This window comes from Galeopterus variegatus, unplaced genomic scaffold (assembly GCF_000696425.1).
Source record: "Galeopterus variegatus unplaced genomic scaffold, G_variegatus-3.0.2 Scaffold3128, whole genome shotgun sequence".
Classification (NCBI taxonomy): Eukaryota; Metazoa; Chordata; class Mammalia; order Dermoptera; family Cynocephalidae; genus Galeopterus; species Galeopterus variegatus.
In genome coordinates, this window is record NW_007729239.1 from 1 (window position 1) to 11,499 (window position 11,499).

Here is an 11,499-nt window from a genome sequence, read left to right on the forward strand (position 1 = left end):
CATGGGCAGGTCTCACCTGGATCACACTGCCGTACTTCACGACATCCCCATGCACTTTCTTGTTCTCCGTGTCATTTTGCTTCTGCTCCATCTGGGCCGCGTGCTACACAGACACACGTGGAGGTGAAGGCTGAGCTTAGAGCTCCCCCTGGAAAGAGATGTCTTCCCACCCCCACGCACACATATGCACACACACTCACCCTGGGACCCCTGCCCAGCTCAGAGGCTGTCTTAGCCCATTTCCTCCCACTGATGATGAGGAACTGAGGGCACAGGGTGTGGAGGGGCAGCCTGAGGTCTTATAGCGCACATAGGCCAGGGAGCCAAATCCCTGCCCCTCAGCACCTCATGGAGGGGGTGTGCCAGCAGGACCTTGAGCCCCCTCTGCCCCCGACATTCCCAGCAACCTAAAGCTGAGCCTCGCCACCCACCCCCATCTCACCAGACTCCTGATGCCCCCAACACAGGACCCCTGCCCCAGCCCAAATCCTGGCAGGGGTGTACTCGATGCCATTTCCTGGCTCCCTTCTCTGCCCCCACTCCTCTGTAACCCTCTCTTCCAAAACCATGTGTGCTCCCAGCTCACTGCCTCCAGGGAGCCTTCCCTGACTAGCCACATTCGACCCTGATAGATCCAGCTTGGGTGGCCTTGATGATTTGGTTTGCATCCCATTAAGGGCACCTTCTCAGGCACTTCTGTCCCCTGCTAAACTGGAAGCTGCCTGAGAATAGATGCTCTGTCTCCTCTGTCATATTGGGGGCTCCTGGAGGGCAAGGGCTCTGTCACCTCCATCATCTCTCTGAGAGCAAAGGCTCCTCTGCCTTTTCCTCCTCCTCAGTCCACTTACCAGGGCTCTATGACCAAGACCGGTGTGAGGGTGGCCACTGGGGAGCCCTGCCATGTTCCATGTGACTTTCTACAGATGCAGTTCTGAGTATGTAGCTGGGCAAGTGTGAGAGCCCTTCCCTGGGCCAGATCCCTAGCTCAGCCTGGCCTGTGTCTGCAGGGGCAAGGAAGCCTGTGACAGCCCCGCCCCAGGAAGGGAGATAGGCCTGTCTCTACAGGAGCTCAGGCAGCCCACCTCCAGCCCCTCTTTCCAGCCCAGGTCACAGATATAGGGTGGTACCATGCCTACCTGCCCCCACTTTAGACCCACCTCCTCAGAGCTCAGGGGAAGGGGACAGAGGGACGCAAGGTTTGCTTGACAAAGTCAGTACCAGGACCAAGGAAGGCTCTCAGAAGCAGGCTACAAAGTTGTGGACCACAGTCAAACCCTCCCACTCAGTTTTCCATTGGGATTGGGGTTGGGGCCCTGAGCTCTGTCCAGAAGAATGCCTGGATGTGAACTGAGCCACTGCCCACTCCTGAACAACTAGCACCATGACACCATCCATGTGTCCAAGGAACCCAAAGTGAGTCAGAGAGAGACCTGGGTAGGCTCAACTGCAAATTCACAGGATGACCATGGACAGACCAGTCCCTTCTAAGGGGCCCAGGCTCCAACAAAACAAGGGGAGGGGTTAAGACTAGATCCAGGGTTCTCAAATTGGGCTCCCTGAAGCCTCTGTCTCCAGGAGCCAGTGGCAACTCCGTGGACAGCTGTACAGGTTGTTCACTAGACTGTGGTATCCACATGCCACTCACTGTGCCATGTGCCCTGGCATAGGACTGTGCCAGCCTGGAGGAAGGGGCACTTTGTTCTAACTGGCACACAGGAGCTATGCAGACTAGTGGGGCACTGAGGAGGGGGGCACCCTACTTCCCCCACCACCCCTCATTCACAGCAACTCACGCCACTCTCTTGCATGTTCAGGTTTTTAAGCCATTTGGTTTAGCCACGGGATTCCTGTTGGCTCTGAGGAGCAGTGGCCCTGCATGCACGCCCAGGTTCCTGTTGCACATACACAGATGCACTTCCCCCACCACCCCTCATTCACAGCAACTCACGCCACTCTCTTGCATGTTCAGGTTTTTAAACCATTTGGTTTAGCCACGGGATTCCTGTTGGCTCTGAGGAGCAGTGGCCCTGCATGCGCGCCCAGGTTCCTGTTGCACATACACAGATGCATACCTGAGCACACACACATACCTGAAGCTTCTGCAGCAGCACCACATCGGCGATCTTCTCCTTGTCCTGCTTGGTCTGCTTGGCCTTCCAGTACTGCTTCTGGGCTGAATAGCGGTTCATGGGGCATACCTTGAAGAGGCAGTCTGTGGCAGGGCAGACAGAGGGAGGGAGAGTGGTTCATCTGGGGCTCAGGGCCCTCCCTGGAAAACCCCCCAGCCTGCAGTTCTGCTCTCTCCTGCCCCACTGGAGATAGAGAAGAACTGGTTAGAAGAACCCCATAGAATTTGTAGCATCCTGGATTACCATCCCCAGAGGCTCTTGAAGCATCACCCCTATACCCTATCTGTGCCCAGCTTTTGTGGGTAGTGGCAGCCAACAGCTCACATCTGCATCCTTTGGCCGATGCCTTGGCCAACGGAGGCCATCTTGCCCACAGATGCCTGGGAAGTTACTTCCCCCATCCCAAGGGGCAGCCACTCTCTACTGGCTGACACAGGCACCTAGTAGCCCAGCCTCTGGAGGGGACTGTCTGAGGTGCAATTCACACTCCGGAGCTCCGCATAGGGCCAGGCTGAGGCTAGTTTCCCCTGAAACCACACCCTTGCCTGGCTTCTTCCCCTGCCCTATATGAGAGAGTAAGGGGCTCTACCCCACTCTATTCTCCTGAGACCCTTCCTTAATAATTCACCCATCTTAGGCTCTACTTCTAGGGAACTTGACCTGAGATAGGGTAAACAAAACTCCAGAAACATGTTCACTATTACAGTTTTTACTTTGGCAAGTAGACAAAACACCTATCATTTTCAAAAATCCAAACTCCAGGACGGGTGTTCAATTTTTCTACTTATCAAAAGGAGGCACCAGTTGGAAAATTCTGTTGTAAACTATGGTGGAGGGAGGGAGGATTCTGGGCGCTGGTGAAGTGCTGCATGGGTGAGTGCTGGGCCTGCCTGACACAGCCTGGGCTGTGCTGGGAGCAGGGATCTCCCTGTCTCAGGAGGGAGTCACACTTGGGCAAGGAGGTGGACTCAGGGGCCCTGAAACCCCTTGCACGCTGCAGTGTGAGTCTGATTGCACAGTGCTCCAGTAGCACACAGCACCAGAGGAAGATGGCTGTGCTGGGACACCAGAGGTGGCCACTGGGTGGTCGCAGAGACAGGAGCCCCCTCCTTCAGGCCCTTTCATGTTTCCTCTAAGAAAAAGGCTGTGAACCTGCTTTGGTCAAAGTGAGACATCCAGACGCTGGGAACCAAAGCAAAGCTGGATTTTCCATCTAGCCCGTGAGTAGGCACTGGGAGGAGAAACTGGGTGACCCAAAGGTCGGGGAAGACAGAACCCCTTGAGGGAAGGGAAAACGGCAATTCCATAAGCAGATGGAGCCACCAGGGCTGCCCCACCTCGCCCACCTTGGCAACACCAGCATGAGTGGCCATTACTTCCGGAAACGAGCACTCAGTTTGTGTCTTTATGGGTTCTGCTCAGTCCTTAAGACAGAGCTGGGACCTTGGGATCCCCCATCACCACGTGGATCTCACTGCCCGTTAGAGGCCGGCAGTTCCCAACTGAATGGTGGGAAATGGGGCCACGCCAGGGGGTGTTTGGGAAATTGGGCGTGGGGATTTAGTTGTCCCCACAATTGTCACAGCTCGCACTTAGTGGGCAGGACAGGGATGCTGGACTCTGCACTACAAAGACTGTCCCAGGGATGCCTGGCTGCAGGTGTCCTGTCCCACAACTCACAGGTGGACACCTGCACTCACCTCTGGGCCCAAAGCGATGCACAGAAACAGAAATATTTTTTGCATGATTTTAGGAAACACTGAATTTTCCAGGAATGCAATTCCAATATAAACTGAGAGAAGACTGTCCTTTGTGTTGTTCAAACTTTACTTGGAGTTTTTTCCCATTTCAGAAAGTATATCACTCACAACCACACCAAACAGGTGCCCTTGTGGCTGCCACATTCATGATTCAGAGGCAAGCATTTGCTTCACTGGGTTTTCTAGTTGTGCCCAACATTTACTTCTAAAATAGATAAAATAGGTAAGATTTTATTATAAACTGTCTTCCTTTTATCCTCTTCTCTGTCACACTTAGGGCATTACACTGGCCTCATCCCTTCCCGCTGGCTCCAGGCTGACTCAGATCCTGGCCCTGGCTCACCACCATTTTATATTATATAAACAGGGGTATGGATAGGTTATATTATTTGTGAATTCCACTTCAGACTATTAAAGGGGCTCTGGGTCTGACAGGCTGACCTGGTCTGGCAGGGCCCTGTTGAACTCATCACTATATCCCCTGCCCCTGGGCCCTGGCTCACCACCATTTTATATTATATAAACAGGGGTATGGATAGGTTATATTATTTGACTATTAAAGGGGCTCTGGGTCTGACAGGCTGACCTGGTCTGGCAGGGCCCTGTTGAACTCATCACTATATCCCCTGCCCCTGACCTGGGCTCAGTGATTGTCTTCTAGATGAACACTTGAGTCTAGAAACAACTCACTCATGTACAACGAGGTGGGGCCTGACGTTAACCTTGAAGGCAGCAGGAGAAATAAGGCATTACCACTGGATGGAAGGGCGAGAGGTGGGTGAGGATACAGCTTGTCTGGGCACAGGACAAGGCCCCTCCTGGCAGGGGCAGGGGTCGGGTAAGGGTTGTACAACAGGAGGGAGGAGGCAGTGAGATCCCAGCCAGTCACACAGCAGGTCTGGTGAGCTGAGACCTGAGGGGCTGGGAGAGCTCTAGGCCCCGAGTCTGAGTGGGCTGGAGGCAGGTGAGGGTAGTGAGGTCTCGGGGAGTGTCAGCCACTCGGTCTTCACACAGCCCACCACCCCCTCCACACCTAACCGAGAGAGGGAGAAGGAGGAAGGAGACAGGTACTGCCCCGGGGTGCCCTAGAGCAGAGGGTCTCAGCTTTTCTGACCTGTGAAGCCACAGCTAATGTCTGGAATCCTGCTCACAGCGCCAATTATAGCGCTCTTAGTCCTGTTTGTGACACCAATTGTAAAGCTAGGCGACCATGCCAGTTGTCAGGCTCTTTTACCTGCCAGTAATCCTGTACAATCTGGGCCGACTGTTGAGCTAGGGCTGGGTCTGGAGCTCCCAGACCCCTCAAGCCCATTCATAGACTAGGTCACAAACCCTTTATACACGAGGCTGGGTCACCAGACCCCTTCACGCAGGTCTATGAGCTAGGTAACCAGCCAAAAGGTCCTTGGAGCCATAGGTTGGAAAGCGTGGCTGCGCTGGGCGGACACCTGAGGCAGACGCCCGCCCACCTGCTTCACTAAAACTCCTCTCTACCTCTCTCTCTGAAGAACACAAAAATAGCAACAAAACTAATGTAAAAAGATACATTGGCATGCATGCACACTAACTCCACACACACACACACACACACACACAATTTGCTTACAAAGAATGCTGAACCACACCCAACTGGACCCATGGGGAGGGCCCTGACCAAACTATTCTATTTTCCCAACATGACCTTAACCCACCTAAGGGGTCTGCACAAAGTTCAAGAAAAGATCTGTATTATCTTTTAATTATATTTTTCCACGAACTCTTTGAAGTACCCTTGTGCATTGGAGACCACCGTTTCATGAATGGGGACTTCCTGTCTCTGATTGTGGTGGGCAGGCTCTGGATCCCATAGGGCTGAGAGCCATGGTTATAATCTATTCCGGACCAACCGAACTAGAGAACAACTAAAACAACTGGATTTTTAAAATGTATATTAAAACTTCTTAAAGAACTGATGAGACCGTGAGGAATTATCTGGCCAGAGAGAAGACCACAGGGAAACAATGGAGACACAGGAACACCCAAGCCACTTTTGCCCTGCTTTTGCCCTGAGGGTATTTACCAGTTCCTCAAAACGTGAACTTTTATTTCAAAAGCTTCACCAGTGGAAGAGTCAGAGATCCCAGTCCAGGCCCACAGATGGGGGAAAGTCAAACAGGAGACTGGGATCCTCCAGGGCCACACTCTGGCTAGGGCTGAACCCAGAGTAGAACAGCTCCTACCCAGCACTAGAGCCCGGCTGGAATCCCCTGGATGGTTCAAGAAACCCCAAAATTGAGCCAGGCTTTGGGTGGTCTTGAACTAGCGATTCCCCCAGGAGTCTGTAGGAACGGCAGGCCTTCTCTGGTAAAAGGTGCCTTCATCCTAGTCCACATCCATGCATACCAAATTTTTCAAATGCAATAACCAGCATACAGTCAAAGATAAGCAGGAACCCTCAGGAACTAGAATGAGCCACAAAATAGAAACTAGAAACAGACGTACAGAGACTTCAGGCACAGACATCACTTGTAAAACAGATATGCCTTCTCTGCTTCAATCAATGAAACAAAAGCTTGGCAATCCCTGCAGAGAAAAGGAAACTATAAAAAGTGACATAGCAGACTGCAAAAGGGCCAAATGCAATTTCTGGAAATAAGAAAGCTTCACAACCAAAGCTGAAAACTCACTGAACACGTTTAACAGGAGAACAGCCAGAGCTGAAGAAAGAATTAACGAAACAATAACAACCCCTGCTATGCGTGATCATTCTGCTTCTGTCCTGCCAATTCCTTAGATATTAGCTGAGCCCCATCAAGTGACTTTACAGCCACTAAGGGTCAGAGCTGGATTTACATGGAACACATCACCCTGCAGCATCCCCAAGAGGGGGAAGGAGCCAGCAGTCACCCCTCCCTGCTCCCAACTCCTCTATATCTTTCCTGGAAACTTACTACCTGGAGCTTGTCAGATTTGTCTTTTCCTCACGCACATATCCTCCCTTAGAACCTTGACCACACGTAATAAGTCAGAAGATGCTTACTGAATAAGTAAACTAATGAATAAGTGACTTCAGCCTTCTCCCCATCTTTTACTGTGCTGTGCCCTTTGCCCAAAGGCATCCCTATCAGACTGCCAAAGGGGCCCATAACGCTCCTTCCCACCAAACTACAGGGTAGAAGGGCAGAGAAGAGGAGGGCGGAAAGGTCATCAGGAGATTGGGCCCACACAGGAGCCACACAGGAGCAGCGCACCAAAGGCCAGGAGATGAGGCTGAGGGTCTAGGGCGTTCCCACAATAAAGACCGTGTGTGCTGGGGCCTGTGCCTGTGGGTGAGGGGGTACAGGGCTCATGAGGCTGCGGACAAGAGGGTATTCATTTATTAACTAAAGTCAATCGGCAGTCACCTGAAGCTAAGGTGTCTAACACTCCAAGAACCCACTGCATAGAATCGCCCCAGGATGGGGTTTCTTTAAAAGGTACAAGCTCCCAGGGCCCCCGCGGGAGCGCCGCCATGCTCCCAAGCGCTGCACTCTACCGAGTGCGCCACCAGGCCGGCCCGAAAATAAATAACTTTTAAATGCTTAAAACTGTATATTTGTAGGAATGCTATTTCACATAGTTGTCTATGATATGAAACTAAAATAAACTTTTTTTAATGAAAGAGGGAGAAAGTTCAAGTTTCTATATGTTAATATAGAAAGATTGCCAGTAGGATCTGTCCATAGTAAGATTTATAAAGTAAAAACAGCAAAGAACAGAATATATAGAATGCTCCCTTCGTGTAAAAAAAAGGGGAGGGGGGATTCTGAATATATGTTTGTACAGTAGCCCCTCCTTATCTTCAGGGCATATGTTCCAAGACCCACGGTGGACACCTGAAACTGCAGATAGCACCGAACCCTATATATACTATAGGAGGAAGATGCAGGGGGCTTCAGCAGCAGCTATAAGATGTTATTTATTTGAAAATAAAATATACTAGGGCCAGCCCGGTGGCACACTGCTACAGTGTGCCGCTTGGGAAGCGTGGTGGCGCTCCCGCCGAGGGTTTGGATCCCACATGCAGACCGGCCGCTCACTGGCTGAGCGAGGGGCGGGAGCAACACCGAGGGTTGCGATCCCGTGGCCTGTCCCGGTCCGGTACGGGCGCGACACTGAGGGTTGCGATCCGTTGCTGGTCACGAAAAAAGACAAAAAGGAAAAAAAAAGAAAATAAAATATACTATGTTTTTTCCTATATATAGACACCAATGATAAACTTTAATTTATAAATTAGGCACAGTAAGAGATTAACAATAATTAATAATAAAATAGAACAATTATAACAATATACTGTAATAAAATTATATGACTGTGGTCTCTCTCTCAAAGTACTGTAATATTTTTGGACCGCAGCTGACCCCAGGTAACTGAAACTGCAGATAAGAGGGGACTTCTGTATTTACATAAGGAACACTGGAGGATACACCAGAAATAAAAGCGATTACCTGAAGGGGCAGCGGTGGAGGGGGGGAGCTGGTAGGCGGGGACAGGTGGGAGAAAGACTCTCAATGTATATTTGCATAATGTTTTGATGTTTTAACCAGATGAGTAAATTACCTAGTCATATTTTCGAATGTGGCTGTCCCTCAAGAGGGAAACAGGAGGTGAGTGGGGATGGGATGGGGGCACCAGGCTTTCATCTTGATCCTAGAGCGTGTATTTGTATTACTTTTATAAAAAGGAAAAAAAAAAGAATGAAACAAAAACTTTTAAGTGACCCGTATACATATGAAAAGATGCCCCACCTCTCTAGTAGTCAGAGAAATGCAAATTAAAACTATACACAGTAAGATGCCATCTCACACCCAGCAGGCTGGAAGAAAGTGTGGCAAGGCTGGGGGTAGAGCGAGGGGAGCTTCGTCCAGTCTGGGGGGTGTGAACGTGGGCACCCCTGCGGAAGGCTACACAGTTATTTATCAGAACACGGAGGAGCATTTCTCCCACCCAGCAATTCCCCTGCTTGGAACATACGGGAGAAACTCTTGCACACAAGCCCAAGGGGACGTGTGCAGGATGCTCACTGCAGTGTCATGGGCAATTGCCAGAAACTGGAAATAAGCTAAATGCCCGGAAACAGGAGCACCGATCAATGGGCTGCAGTTTATTCACCCAATGGAATGTTACATGGTAATTAAACAGATGAGCTAGAGCCCCATGTATCAATGCAGATAAATCTCAAAAACAGTACAGAATGAAAAACATACAGAAGGATTTGTACAGAAGGCTTCCTTTATATTCAGGTCTTCAAAAGTGGAAAATACCCTATATTGTTCATGGATGTATTGCTATTTGTTAATAGCAAAAGCATTAAAACAGGCCCCTGAATGATGCACACAATTTGTGACCAGTGTTTACCTCTGGAGAGGGCGGGAGAGGAAGGGAAAGGGAGGGATGCAGGGGGCTTCAGGAGCTGCTATAAGATGTTGTTTCTCTGACAACGAAAAGATCTGAAATAAACATGACAAAAAGGATTTACAAAGCTCAATAGTGAGTACATGGGGTGTGTGGTTTTTTTCTCTTTACTTTTGTGTAGAGTTGAAATGTGTCTTAATACAAATAACAATAAACTGAGCTTGGAGGATGGACAGGTAGAGGGGACGCGGAGGCTGGGGGAGGGGGCACCCAGCCATGCATGGAGGGTGGGCACTTCCCCTTCCTCCTCAGCACCTGCCCCCACCAGGCTGAGCAGGTAAGTGACCCCGCACACTTGTTCTGGAGTTGCTGTGGCTGGGGGTGTGAGCTCTGAGCTTCCCCAAGGGAGGTGAGAGCTGCCCGAAACCTTCTACCTTGGGTCTCCTCCTGCCCCAATATGAGGAGAAAGACAAACAGAAAGGCCTCGGGAAGGCCCACCCTGGGCCCAGTCAGCAGCAAAGGACTCACAGCAGCCATAATCCCAAAACCCCTACAGCACAGCAAAGTCCAGGGGCTGGGCTGGCAGGGGGTGCCACACACCGAGCCACCAGCAGCCTGGGCCTCAGAGCCTTGACAACTCTGGAAAGAATTCCCTGAACATGCTGGGGCTTGGGGTGGCCTCTGAAGGTGGCTGGAGCTGAAACCACAAACAAGGAACCAAGCAGAGGCTGATGGAGGCTTCGTGCGGAAAGAATTCCCTGAACATGCTGGGGCTTGGGGTGGCCTCTGAAGGTGGCTGGAGCTGAAAACACAAACAAGGAACCAAGCAGAGGCTGATGGAGGCTTCGTGGGGTTTTGCCAGCCTAGCCTGGGGACCTCCAGGGTAGCAGGTGAAAGAGAGCCAGCAGGGAGCTGGGCAGTGGGTTGTGGGGGAGACAGGGAGCCCCCAGCAATGGCGGGCTCACCCCAAGATGGCAGGGCAGAACTGAGGGGGTCTCAGCACAAAGCCATCTCTGATGGCCACCAGCCAACTTCTGAAATGCCTACCATAACCCCCACACCCTTGCTGGGTCCTCTCCTTCCTCCAGGGCCAGGGTATTTGCAGGAGAGACTTGGGAACAACGGAAGTGAGGATTTCCCGTGTGAGGACAAGCTCCACCTTCTCTTTCTCTGGGCTCCAGCCTCAAAACTAAAGAGTCTCTTGTCCCAAGTTCTAATGCTCCAGCTTGTACCCACCAACCATGGGGCTGCACAGGGACCTGGTTCTGTCCCAGAAGGTCAGCCCCTCTCAGGTCCAAATAGGGCCTCTGGGGTCCACAGGGGCCTCTTCCCACTTCATCAAGACTCCAAAGGCCCAGGGCCTGGGGCAGGAAGGGCGTGAGTGGGATGCCTCACTGAGCTGGCTGTGACCAGCGAGGCTGTGGGAAACACAGGGCATGCCAGGGATCCTGGGGTGGGCCCTGCTCACAGGCTTTGGGAAAATGGTAGAGGAAGAGATGGGGGGGAGCAATGGGGGAGGAGGGCAAGAAGTCAAAAGAGCATTTGTCCTGCTAAGTGGCTTTTTTGTTGTCAAAAATTGGCCCCAAACTCTGTCCACTGTAAGCCTAGGGCAAATCTTCCTCTGCCACACCTCCTCCTGGTCACCAGCCAGTCACACCACAAAACTGACTACACACACCTCAACATATGCACAAATCTTCCCCTTTCAGTCCCAGCCACCTCTCTGCCCTGGCAGAGCCCACCCTGGGGACCCTCACCACTCTGTCTTACTAAGTTCTTCCCAAGAACTCACCTAAATCCCTCAGCTAGAGTTGCAATCTGCCCCTCCATCAGCAGCTTCAAAACTCTCCTACTTCTGACTCCAGGAGAGACCTGGGCCTCCTGTCTCTTCTCACCCCCAACCTTTAGGGAGCCAGGGGCAGGCACAGCCAGAGCTGTGCCTCCACACAGGGCCCACATGAGCACTGTGAAACCCGCAGATCCTGGGCCCAGCACTTTTGAGGCTGGGCTCAGCCTGGGGGACTCTAGGTGGATCAAATCAACAGGACATGGAGCAGCCACGCCTGAGAAAAGGTGCAGGAGGAAATTTGGGAAGGACCCAAGGCATGCATTTATTCCTCAAATGTGTACTGGGCACCCACTATGTGGCAGACACTGCAGATAAAACAGTGAACCAAAAAAAAACAAACAGAAATCGCTGCCCCGGTGGAGCTGAGCTGCCATTCTAGTGAGAGAGA

At 51.6% G+C, this 11,499-nt stretch overlaps 1 protein-coding gene across 1 annotated transcript in view; it reads right to left on the reverse strand.

Annotated features, from left to right (window-relative positions):
- Nucleotides 1-16: 16 nt before the first annotated feature.
- The window catches only part of LOC103599858 (inositol 1,4,5-trisphosphate receptor type 3-like), a gene marked incomplete at its 3' end in the record, with an annotated part of 29,902 nt that continues 18,419 nt past the window's right edge, over nucleotides 17-11,499 (reverse strand). Inside the window, exons 3-4 of the mRNA XM_008584039.1 lie at nucleotides 2,091-2,212; nucleotides 17-103 (exon numbers count right to left, since the gene is read on the reverse strand). Coding sequence (XP_008582261.1) covers nucleotides 17-103; nucleotides 2,091-2,212 — 209 coding nt within the window. The remainder of the gene's footprint in view (nucleotides 104-2,090; nucleotides 2,213-11,499) is intronic.